Source organism: Cydia strobilella, chromosome Z (genome assembly GCF_947568885.1).
Source record: "Cydia strobilella chromosome Z, ilCydStro3.1, whole genome shotgun sequence".
NCBI lineage: Eukaryota > Metazoa > Arthropoda > Insecta > Lepidoptera > Tortricidae > Cydia > Cydia strobilella.
The window spans coordinates 28,012,783-28,026,662 of record NC_086068.1 but is presented as its reverse complement, the minus strand read 5'-3'; the positions used below and the strand labels follow the sequence as shown (position 1 = coordinate 28,026,662).

At 35.0% G+C, this 13,880-nt stretch overlaps 1 protein-coding gene across 2 annotated transcripts in view; it reads right to left on the bottom strand.

Moving 5' to 3' along the window:
• Window positions 1-13,880, bottom strand: part of LOC134754334 (uncharacterized) — an 84,959-nt gene that overhangs the window by 37,988 nt on the left and 33,091 nt on the right. For both annotated transcript variants that reach the window (XM_063690603.1, XM_063690604.1), the window contains exon 3: window positions 13,012-13,138. In XM_063690603.1, coding sequence (XP_063546673.1) covers window positions 13,012-13,138 — 127 coding nt within the window. The remainder of the gene's footprint in view (window positions 1-13,011; window positions 13,139-13,880) is intronic.

The window sequence follows — 13,880 nt, the reverse complement described above, 5'->3', positions numbered from 1 at the left end:
TCAACCGTTCCAGATATTGTGCTTAACGGAAACCTGGATTTCACGAGAACAGAAAGACGCCGTTCAAATAAACGGATATGTTACCGCAGCAAGTTATAATCGCGCCAACCATAGGGGCGGAGGAGCAGCTATATTGTTACGAGACATATCGTTACCACGACAGAACAGAATTTGCAGATTTATCAATAGAATTAGTCATAGAATGTTGCGCAATAGAAATAAACCCTAATATTATTATTGTTACAATATATAGAGCAGACCGCGACATTGAAATATTTTTTGAAGTACTAAACCAAATCTTATGTAAGCTAAAATGTAAAAGCCACAAACATATAATAATAACAGGCGATTTTAACTTAAATAAATTTAGCATGTCAAATAACTACCAGAAACTAATAAACATGATGCTAGAATACGACCTCCACCAAATAATAAATGAACCGACAAGGGTAACTAACACCTCCTCAACATGCATAGATTTCATATTTACAAACAGCAAACAATACACAGTAATAGTCGAAGACGAGGGCATTTCCGATCACAAAAGTTTGCAATACTTCTTTGAAGAAAATAATATTTCAACCGATAAATATAATAGTAATAAATATCTCCGGAAGCGTAACTTTAGCTACAACCGTATGATGTCATTCAAATACGCGCTAAGCCAAATAAATTGGGATTCGCAAATTCAAAGCTGTTATACGATAAATGATAATCATAACAGATTCGATGAGATTCTACAAACTCTTTTAGATACACATATACCCGACACATTAATAAAACAAAAAATTCAAAAGAATAACAGCTGGCTCACTAAGGGCCTAAAGATATCATGTAAACATAAAAGGCTAATAAAATCACTCGTAAACCAATCAAATAATATAGTTTTAACAAGATATTATAAACTATATACAAAACTCTTAAAAAACTGCATTAAAAAAGCTAAACGAATAAATTATATAACAAGTATGACATATTCTAAAAACAGGACTAGGACTATGTGGAATGTCATCAAACAAGTAACTGGAAAGCATACTGCAAAAACCCAAACGACAAATATTAAACTGAAAGTCTCAAATACCGAAATAAGTTGTCCGCAACAGATAGCCAACCAGTTTAACAATTATTTTGCATCGATAAGTGAGCAACCTCAAAACCGTAACATGGTTAGCCGTACGGGCCTAACCTCAGCAAATAACTCCATGTACCTATACCCAGTCACAGAACAAGAAATACGTAAAATTATTAATAAAATGCAAAACAAATTCAGTAGTGGCCCCGATGAAATCCCCGCCGTATTAATCAAAACGTGCGTGGATGAACTTACCATTCCTATAACAAAATTAATCAATCAATCATTAGAACAATGTTGTTTCCCAGAAAAACTCAAAGTCGCTAAAATTAGACCTCTTTATAAAAAATCGGGCAAAAAAGACGATGTTAGCCAGTACAGACCTATAGCCCTACTCCCCACAATTTCGAAAATTTTCGAGAAATGTGTAACTAACCGCATATACAACTTTCTTGAAAAATATCAACTCCTAAGTAAAAATCAGTTTGGCTTCAGGAAGAACAACTCTACTACGCTAGCTGTATATAACTACATACAAACCATTCTCGAACACATTAGAGATAAAACCTACGGAGTTGGGTTGTTATTAGATATGACGAAAGCATATGATAAAGTGTTACATTCAATCTTAATTAAAAAATTAAACGACATTGGAATCCGTGGCCCAGCTCTTGCTTGGTTAAAATCTTACTTAGAGAACAGGAAGCAATATGTACAAATAGAGCATTACAATAGTCACTCACATCAGCTGCAAACATATAAATCTTCCCTTCGATGCGTTAACAACTCAATTCCTCAAGGAAGTGTGTTCGGATGCGTACTCTTCCTAATTTACATCAATGATCTGCCTAGAGTAACGGAACACACGTGCATTATGTTCGCTGACGATGTTTCGCTCCTGTTTAAATGCCCCACAAGTGATGTTGCTTACGATTTAATCACCGTAACATATAATAATATAGTCAGCTGGTTACATGACCACAACCTAGATATAAATCCTAAAAAAACCAAAGCAATCCAATTTAGACCGCATCAAAAACGTCCTATCAACATAAATGTTATAACACGAAACCTTAATATTGAGGAAGTCTCCGAATTCACGCTACTAGGCATAACTATAGATACCCATCTAGATTGGAAACAACACATTGCACGGATCAAGAGCAAATTAGCGTCATTTGTGTTCGCGTTAGGCATTCTTAAAACAAACACGGATCAACAATGTGCACTTACAGCATACTATGGGTACGCCTATTCCATATTAAGTTACGGCATTTTGCTTTGGGGACACAGTGTAGATGCATCTGATGCTCTTATCATGCAAAAAAAATGCGTTCGTACAATCGCGAATATCAAGAAACCAAATAGCTGCAAACAATATTTTACAGAACTTAAAATATTAACCGTCCCTTCTATATATATACTGGAATCAGCAAAATTTGTGCGTAAAAACATGCATTTGTTTAGATACGATACAAACCCTCGTCGTAACCAAAACTTAGTCCTACCCGAACCAAAAATGGAAATGTTCAAAAAAGGCCCGCACTATACATCCATCCAAATTTATAACCACTTACCAAATGATATAAAATCAGAAGAGAAATAAGTTTCGTTTGTAAATAAATTAAAACACATGCTAGTGAACAAAGTGTATTACGATATAACAGAGTTCTTGAATGATAAGTGGCCCTAGTAATACAAAGCATATAATATACATATAAATACTAATGTTAAAACAATTAATTTTATTGTAAGTTAATTATTTTAGTTTTAAGTTTTTAGTATTAAGTACTTATGTTGCTACACCCTTCCAGGGTACATGTTCACAAAAATTGGTGTAAATACTTAATATGTTGTCCATGTGTGCAAATAAATGAAATGAAATGAAATGAAAAATACTAAAACCGATATATGTATGCCTATAAGATTTAGAATAGAATAGAATAGAAAACGTTTATTGTAAAAATCTATAGGTACATACAGCACCATACAAGTTTAAAAAGAAGAAGATCTTATACACTAACACGTAAAATTACTTGAGGAGTTCCCTGGATTCCTAATGGATCCCTTCATCAAAACTGGGTTTTTGCAAAAACGGGACCAACTAGGGACTATATATATACATTCAAACAATAAAATAATTTTCCAAATCGGCTCAGAAATGACGGAGGTCTGAAGTAACATACATACAAAAAAAATACGGTCAAATTGATAACCTCCTCCTTTTTTGAAGTGGGTTAAAAACACATATCATCTTTCATAAATTTTTACTGACTTCCAAACCAAACGTAGTTCTCAATTTGTCTGTTTAATACCTACATAAAAACAAGGTTAGGTACCTATGTTATACTAGCTGTTGCCCGCGACTTCGTACGCGTAGATTTGTATGTTGGATGTTATACTTATATAAGTCTTTTACATGAGCATAGAACATTATGCAGCAAAAGATATCAGTAGGGACGGTTAATCATTGGTTAATAATTATACAACGCATGAAATTTGTCTTTCACAAACTACGAAGTTTCAAGCCTCAACTCTCTTAGAAGATTATCAAGTCCACTACTTATTTAATACAAACTTTATTAATACAAACTTCAAAAACGGTGAAATCAGTTTTCGTCTATTTTAATATAATGCCATTTTACCAAATTTTAAGCTCCTACCTTAAAAGAAAACTTGTACCACATATAAACTTACATCCCCTTTTTAACCCCCTTAGGGGTTGAATTTCTTAGAACGTTGAAATAACTTCTTTTGTTATCTTATACAATGCTTTTCTAAGAAGTTTCAAAGCATTTGTAATAGGTTCAAACTTTCAACCCATTGTTAACCCTTTTAAGAGATAAATATTTAAAAACGCTTATATTAGGTACTTTTCTTGTATTCTAATTATACTACGCGTCTCGTTCTCGATGATAGCTGATAACATGTAGTACTGTTAAGTATGCTTAAACTTCACAACGTTTAGAGATTTAAATTTGAAAAATATTCCCGCGCCCGACGCTACGTCTCGCGCGCCAATGCCGGACGCCATATTGTTTTGTTGTGCAAACAGCTTCTGACGTTTGAGAATTTTCAATAAACTAAATTAATTGTTTATGTCGTTAAAATCGTGCTAATATTGGGTTTCAACAATGCCAAAAAAGAGGTCACGTTCGCGATCTAAAGAACGAGACCGGGAAGATCGAAAAACTTGTAAAAAACTCAAGTTAATGCAAGAACAAATTGATAACCTAACAAAATGTATGACGGAGTTTATACAAAGTCAAAAAAAGGAAAAGAATACTTCAGGTAAGGAAAATAGTAGTGTTTTCTATCAAAAAGTTACTAAATATGAACGTTCTATGCGAACATCATATTTTGGGCAGCTCCACACGAGCGTGCTCAGTTCTATACGAACATGAGCTTGTCATTTTCCCATTTCAAATGCAAGCATAATTTCTTTATATTAAAAGATGGCAATTATTGCTATAATCGGACGAAGTTCAACAAGAACCTGTTGGTTTTGTACAAAAAGTACTTAATTTTAAAAGAATTGCGTCATTACAAGTGTAATATCGTAATACGTAATATATATGTATTATACATATATTTTCGTTTACAGATGTTTTGGAGGCTAATAAAGAAAATATACCTGAGATATCTAATAAAGACTGAGTTATCTACAAATAATAGTAACTTTCAACTGTCCCCTTCATCGGACGTGGATATTATTGCACCCGAGGATAATATTCAAGAATCAATTGAGGCTCCACAAGACTGGAATCAGGAATTCCTAGAAATGATAGGGGAGGAATTACCTTCCTCTAATGCAATCACAAATATTGACGAGACTATCCAAAAACAGTGGACTCACTGGATCACAAAGGGTCTTACAGAGGAGACTCGAAAGGGTCTTCTCAAAAAAATATTCTAGAGAAGGGCCTCTTCGCACTGAAGCACCCAGAATAAACATGGAGATAGTGAGCCACTTAACAGAAATTGCTAAAAAGAGAGATCAGCACTTTGCCGACACCCAAAACTGTGTGGGTACGGGCCTGATTTCACTCGGGACAGCTATATCAATGTTAATGGAAAATCCTGAAGAGGGAGTTGACCACATGCAACTTATGAAATATCTTTGGGACACTGGAAAAATTATGACAGACGTATTTCATCAACACTCAGTTGCAAGAAAGTCTTTCATTACACCAAATCTTGATAAGGATATTAAATCTACCCTAGAAGCGACAGATTCTGATGAATGGCTTTATGGTATCAAACTGAATGAGCAAGTAAAGGATGCCAAAAATATTAAGAAGGCTTCAGCTTCACTTAAGGCGCCAGAAAAACCACCAGCCAAGAAGCCATACCTACAACCCTATCACTCCTATCAGCCCTACCAGGTAAACTGGAGAGGCCCACCTGCGAGACCCAGACAGGTGGGCTATTATCCACGGAGGCAATTCACCAATGTGAGATACAAACCGAAGCGGTTCCAGACGAAGTCTTCACAGAATCCAGGACGCTCCACATCACAAAAACAAAGCCATCCAGCATCGAAGAAGTAAAGGTAAATTATAGTGCAGGTCGCCTCCAACATTTTGTGGAAATATGGAAAACTATTACAACTGATGACTTCATTATAAATTGTATCAGTAAATAAATAAATAAACCTTTTCAAGTCAGAGAGCCAACTCTCAGCTGGCCTCCGGGTGAATTTAAAAAGATAGAACTAGAAATTTCCACACTTCTGTCTAAAGGGGCTATTGAAGTATGTTCAGATTGCGAGGGACAATTTGTTTCATCCTACTTCCTAGTTGAAAAACCAGACGGATCTTATAGATTTATTATTAATTTGCAAAAATTTAATGAGTTCATAGAAACTTTTCATTTTAAAATGGAGGATCTTAGAGCAGCCAGAGACTTAATTTCTCCAAATATGTATATGGCAACATTAGACTTGAAAGATGCCTCTTTTTTGGTCCCGATGTGTAAAAATAGCAGGAAATTCTTAAGGTTTAGATTTGACGGTATTTTATATCAGTTCACATGTCTCCCATTCGGGTTATCAACTAGTCCTTATATTTTTACCAAGATCATGAAACCCGTTATGAATAATATACGCTTAAATGGCTGGTTATCCTTAGTTTACTTAGATGATTTACTGTGCATTAGTGATACATATGAATCCTGTAAAAATAATGTAAAAAATATTATCACACTTCTAGAAAAACTAGGATTTATTATAAATTATAAGAAAAGCCATACAAATCCAAGTAAAAGATGCAAATACCTTGGTTTCTTTTTAGACTCAGAAAAATACTCTGTTGATTTACCAAATGATAAGAAAAAACAAATTATAAATTTCATAAACCATTTTAAAGTAGGAAATCAGTACAAAATCCGCCTTTTCGCGCAACTACTAGGAGTTTTAGTTGCAGCATCGCATGCAGTTCAATATAGTAAAATATATTGTAAGAGACTAGAGAGAGCTAAATGACTAGCGTTAACTGTAAATATTTTTTTTTTTTTTCAATTTATTTAGGTAAACAAACAGCCACTACAAGTAATACATATTATACTAATTACTACAATGTCTACAATATGTGTGGCCCACACCGCTTACCACTAATTAACATGAATAATGTTCATTCAGAGTCAAACTAATCACCGTCAAGTCTTAAGGACTACCGGTGTCGACAACAACATAGAATGGTTGATTATGCATAAATATGTTGGGTAGGTACTTTGAATACAGTGTAAGAAACTAAAAGAAGTTAAAAGAAGTACTTAGTTTGTAGGGAGTGTTAAAACATCAATAATACGTTTTTTATAAACACTTAAACTACAACCAAAAATATCTATGTGATTAAATTTTTTATTGTAAGTACTGACAAGTCTGCGCAGAGGAGCGCGCTCACCAGCGTGCGTGCGGCAGCGGCCGGTTACAAACAGCTGGTGCGGGCGCGCCTCTCGCTGTCTACTGCGGCTGGGTACTCTATAACTAAGTTTATTGTTAAGAGCAATACAGTCAAACTGATTGTTACAGATGCCGTATAATACCAATGCTTCAAGTAATGAGCGCCTAGAACTAAGATCCAGCATACAATATTTCTTTAGTAACTCTGGATAAGATAATCTACTGCGATGACAGCGAAAGTGCATAGTATTTAGAAATTTTTTTTGAACGGTCTCGAGGGCCTCATTATATTTACTGTAATAAGGGTTCCAAACAGATACATTGTGTTCCAGTTGAGAGCGAATTAGTGATTTGAATAGGTGGAGATATGTGCTCGGATTTCGAAATTCGGTACTAGAGCGCATTACAAAACCGTACATTTTGAAAGCTTTACTAATTACAGTATTTACATGTTGATCAAGATGTAACTTTGAATCAAATGTAATTCCAAGATCTCTTATTGAATGGACTAGGGCTAGTTTGGTGTTACATAAGTAATATATTTATCCATATTTAGTCTAAGTTTATTGGCATGATATATATGAGCAATAATGATGATTTTGATAGTTATATGAAAATGACTGATTATGTAAAAGAAGATCTTACTTGGTGGCACATAAATGTTTTGACTGGTTCTAACCCCATATGCACAAAGAAATACAAAATAATTATTTCCTCAGATGCATCTAGACCAGGTTGGGGCGCAGAATCCAATTCAATAACTACCCGTGGATTCTGGAACCAGGATGATAAAAAATTTCATATAAATTATCTTGAGCTCCTAGCCGCCTTTTTCGGATTAAAATGTTTTGCCTCTAAACTCAGTAACTGTGAAATTCTAATGCGTATAGATAATACTACAGCTATTTCTTACATCAATAAGGCCGGAGGTGTAAAATTTCCCCACTTGAGTGAATTAGCCCGTAAAATATGGCAGTGGTGTGAAAGCCGAAAAATATGGATAGTAGCTTCATACATTGCGTCAAAAGATAACGTCGACGCAGATATTGCTTCGCGCGATACAAACTTAGACACCGAATGGGAGCTAGCGGGCAAATATTTTAAGCAAATTGTGAAAAAATTTGGTAACTGTAGTATTGATCTGTTCGCATCCAGAATTAATACCAAGTGCAAAACATTTTGCTCCCGTTACCCTGATCCAGAAGCATCAGTAGTAGATGCTTTCACGATTTCATGGGAAAAAGAACATTTCTACGCCTTTCCCCCTTTTGCTGTAATATTGCCAGTATTGAGAAAAATAATTAATGATAAAGCAACAGGAGCAGTAGTTGTACCAAATTGGCCCACACAAGCGTGGTATCCAATGTTTACATCACTTTTATGTGAATCTCCTATAATATTTGAACCTTCTACTGACCTACTACTTTCTCCTTGCAGGAGCAGAATACATCCTCTATCACACAAACTTTCTCTAGTGGTAGGGAAATTATCAGGGAGGCGTACCTGAAAAAAGGAGTTCCCGAGATGTCGGTTGATTTTATTATAGACAATAGCACAATCCACCCTTAGGCAATATGAAGGATGTCTCAAAAGATGGGTACATTTTGCTACAACTAATAAATATGATATATTTGATCCTACCTGTGCTAATGTTATAGAGTTTTTGACAATGAGATTCAATGAGAATGCAAGTTATGGTACATTAAATTCTTCAAGATCAGCAATCTCACTCATAGCAAAAAGAGACATATCCAATGATGCCATTATATCCAGATTTTTTAAGGGCATTTTCAGACGTCCTTCTGCACCTAAATACTCAGAAACATGGAATATCGAGCAAGTTTTATAATATATTGAAAACCAAGATAAGTTGGAGAATCTAAACTTAAAAATTATATCAGAGATTGCGACAACATTGTTAGTTCTGGTTACAGCCCATAGGTTACAAACAATAGGCTTGATTAATATAGATGAGATAAATATGGGTTCATCAGGGCTTCAAATAAAAATTCCTGATAGGATAAAGACATCAAAACTTGGAAAAAATCAACCCCTACTCATGATTCCTTTCTTCAGAGAACGACCAAAAGTTTGTGTAGCCACCATAATCCTTCATTATTTAAAAATAACAGAAAAAATTAGAGCTGGAAATAAGAGACTATTTCTATCATCGGTGAAGCCTCACAATCCAGTCAGTCCTCAGACAATTGGGTAGGTAAAGTTTTTTGAAGATAGGCAAATTATATTTTTGACCGATAGTATTCGTCATAACGATCACGGAAATGCAGCTCTTTTATTTTTATTTCGTATTATTTATTAAATATATTTTTTTAAGTGACCGAGATGACGTTTGTGAAATTTAATAGCAGATCAGGCACTAATGCCTTTGCACGTGATTTAATTGATGAGATAGAAAAAAAAACGATGTCAACTGTCAGTGTCACTTAGCTGTCATTGCCGAAAAATAATAGACAACGGCCCAACCCTTTCTGTTACCTTGCGATTTAGAGTTATCATATGGTTATCATTGAGATTTTTGACGACCTCAGCACGACCCAAGGACTTCTGATTCCCCACGACATCTGCGAGTATTTGGACAAAGATTGAATCTACTTTCGACAACTTGGCACTGCTTATTGGACATCGTTTTCTTCCCTTACGACGACCCGACCCCTGCGCTGACACTTGGACTGAGTTTTGCAAGAAGGATGAGCGAGTTTATGCAAGCAGATTCTACAAACTTGCCCCACATGGACCTAGTTATGATTTTAAATTATTATCATAACAGCGATAAGCACAATGCCGCCGAAATTAGAGGAGCGAAGGCGGAGGGCCGGACGTATCCGTGAAATACATACATTAAACATTTTGTTATTAACATTTTTCGGCAATGACAGCTAAGTGACACTGACAGTTGACATCGTTTTTTTTTTCTATCTCATCAATTAAATCACGTGCACAGGCATTAGTGCCTGATCTGCTATTAAATTTCACAAACGTCATCTCGGTCACTTAAAAAATTATATTTAATAATTAATACGAAATAAAAGAGCTGCATTTCCGTGATCGTTATGACGAATACTATCGGATAAAAATATAATTTGCCTATCTTCAAAAAACTTTACCTACCCAATTGGTCATTGGATCAAATCTTTGCTCGGCAAGGCTGGCATTGATACTGAAAAATTTAGTGCATATAGTACTAAACATGCCTCTGTGTCTACTGCCTATAGGAGAGGTATAGACATTGATACTATTAGAAGAACTGCAGGTTGGACAGAGGGGTCAACTACTTTCGCACGTTTCTATAACAGACCTATTATAGAAACAAATAATAAGTTCGCTATCAGTATTCTAACTAAAGATAATTAAGGCTGTGTTAATTATATGCATGTCATATAAATATTGTAATTGTTATTTTTTTTTGTTGATTATGAATAAGTAATAAATACTGTGCCAAAGTTGTAAAATATTTGTATCATTTAATTTAAATGTTATACATACTTAAAGAGTACAAATATTTTAAACAAAGCTCTATCACAGACTAAAGATCTACATGTTATCAGCTATCATCGAGAACGAGACGCGTAGTATAATTGCTCGATCAAACGAGCCCGCCGAAGGCGGGCGAAGTTCGATCGAAATTATACGAAGCGTCTCGTTCGAAGATGATCACTCCCACCCATAAGAAGGAAGTTACATTTCAAATGAATACCGTAAAAAGTGAAACCCATCCCTGTATTCATCTTGCACGAAACTGTGATATCGCATAGTTACTTACTCTAAAATATATGGCGTCCGGCATTGGCGCGCGAGACGTCGTAGCGTCGGGCGCGGGAATATTTTTCAAATTTAAATCTCTAAACGTTGTGAAGTTTAAGCATACTTAACAGTACTACATGTTATCAGCTATCATCTTCGAACGAGACGCTTCGTATAATTTCGATCGAACTTCGCCCGCCTTCGGCGGGCTCGTTTGATCGAGCAATAATATGCGTTTGTTGTATAAAGGCATATTATTAGAATACAAAGTAATTTAAGCGTTTTTAAATATTCATCTCTTCACATATTCAAGTCCCGGCACTCAAAAAAATGTTTGACCTTCATACACATTTTTAACCCCTTTGCACCACCTTAAGGGATGAATTTTCAAAAACGCTTAAATCAGTTTTCTTCTCTTTTAATTAAATATTTTTTACGAAGTTTCAAATTCCTACCTTAAAATAAAATTGGAACCCTATACAAACTTTCAACCCCTTTTTAACCCTTTAAGGGATGAATTTTAAAAATCTCTGAAATTACTTTTCTTGTATTCCAATAATATGCCATTATACAAAGATTCAAGTCCCGCACTCTAAAAAATATTTGATCTCCATACAAACTTTCAACCCCTTTTTCACCATCTTGGGGGATGCATTTTTAAATCCGCTGAAATTAGTTTTCTTCTCTTTTAATGAAATACTTTTTTACGGAGTTTCAAATTCCTAGCTTAAATAAAATTGGAACCCTATACAAATTTTCAACCCCTTTTTAAACCTGTTACGGGATGAATTTTTAAAAACGCTGATATTACTTTTCTTGTATTCTACTAATATGCCCATACAAAGATTCAAGTCCCGCCTTAAAAAAAAATTTAATCTCTATACAAACTTTAAACCCCCTTTTCACCACTTTAAGGGATGAATTTTCAAAAACTGAAATTAGTTTTCTTGTTTTTTAATATTATACCTTTTTGCAAAGTTTCAAGTTCCTAGCTTAAAATAAAATTTAAACTCCAAGACAAACTTTCATCCCCTTTTTAACCCCCTTAGGGGTTGAATTTCTGAAAATCCCTTCTTATTTCTTGTACACAATATAAATGTAACCTGTTGTGCAAATTTCAACTTTCTAGCTTTTGTGGTTTCGCCTCTGCGTTGATGAGTCAGTCACTAAGTCAGTCAGTCAGGACACGTGCATTTATATATATATTTAGATAAAAAAATTCAATTACGTAGCTCTTATACTTTAGATTTTATCACTCCGATTTCGTCACTCACTCACTCACTGATGACCATCAAAACCCTTAGTACTTCTTGAAATCCTAGGAAGCTGAAATTTGGTATGTAAGATAGTCTTCGTACACAAAGAACAAAAAAAATGAAAAACTTGACTAAGGGGGTGAAAATGGGGGTGGAATTTTGTATGGGGAATTAATAACCGCTGAACCGATTTAATTGAAATTTGGTATGTAGATAGTTTTTGTTATGGGGAAGGATATAAAATAGTTTTCAACCCCAAAATTACCCCGTAAGGGGGTGGAAAAGAGCGTTAGGGAGAAAAGTGGGATTGAAGTTTGTATGGGGAATCAGGAAGAAGCAGACTGTGTAAAAGTTGCCTCCAGATATGTATATATGTCAGGATTTTAATAGTACATTACCCCCAACCCTTTAAATTAGGGGATGGAAGATTGTCATAAGCAACTTACAAAAAGAAGTGTACTAACTCTACAAGCCCTAACTTCACAAACTCTACACCTTAGTCAAATTATATGGCTTGGCTGTTTCGTAACTACAGGAACTATTGTAGGTATAATAAAAAATAATGAATAAGTAAGTAAGTATTTATTTGCAAAGAATAAGTAGGTACAATAGTGTCTTAGGTGGTAAGTGACAATTGGTTGCTTATTCTGCTATTTGTACTATACAGGTTGTAATAGTGAATAAACTTTTCACCTTATATCCATGTGACGGTAGCGAAACGGCCAAGCCACATATTTTGGCTAAGGTGTAGAATTGACTTGACTACAGAACCCTAAAAGTATACCTACTATATCAGATGGGGTGGGGTATCATTAGATAGGGATTTAAGAATCTTCTATAGGTTTAGTTGTGCATTTTTCATTTTGAAGGAGTATTTAAGATCTATAGCTACTTATTAAAATTCGGATAGCAACCATTCTTACTTAAACAATTTTATACGCTGTCGGCTATTCTTTATTTTTTAAATTTGCTAATGAATACCTAAATAATAATACCTAAATGTTATAAAATAATGTTACCAGTTCTAGCGAGCGCTCTCGGTAGAGCCAGCTCTCCGCTGCCCGCCATCTCGCCGGCTATCAGAAGGACAGTTTGCTTCATGGATAGGCCGCCGCGCTCTTCGCGGCCCGTCGGATCCTCTGGTCCCTGCGAAAATAGTACATTATTGTCGAGGTTTGGAAGTAGCTACTTGCTGGTTGAGGATTCGTTTTAAACGGACGACCTTGGGAGTCCGTTTAATTGAATCCGAAGCCAGCAAGTAGCCTTCCAGCCGAGTCATGTATAGTGCTTTTCTCAAAAATGGCGCAATAAATGCAAATATAATAGAAATATTTTACAGAAGCAACGTTCTTATGTATATATTTTCACAGAAAAAAGTAAAAAGATTTGCTTTGCCGCCGTTTTATTTTTTTAATTAAAAATGGAAGTGTTTTTTTCTGCTGAAAATACGTCAACCTATTTGAGACACCTAAATAGTCGCGGTACCAACATTATAATAATAAGTACTGATCATCTGTTTGGCTGTTTAATGGACCTATGCCTTCATTTGATATGGCCACTTTAACTTTTAAAAAGTTTGGAACTCGACAAATAATGGAATTTGTATGCAACATTGCAGTCCCGAAATCGAGACTGCAATGTTTTTAACTTTTTAATTTTTTGACTGAACATAAACTACGCACTTCGCGACCTACTTTTTTACCGGCAACGTCGACTTTGCCGTCCATTTTTGAGAAAATATACTTTTACTAATAATATTTTAACCCTAAAGACCAGTAAGAAAATCTTTTCAAATTGTTTTTTTTCATTGGGATACTATGTATAGGTACACTCAGCGTCAAATACTTTGTAGTAACCAAAGTAGTCAAATAGCTTGTAGCAGTCAAAG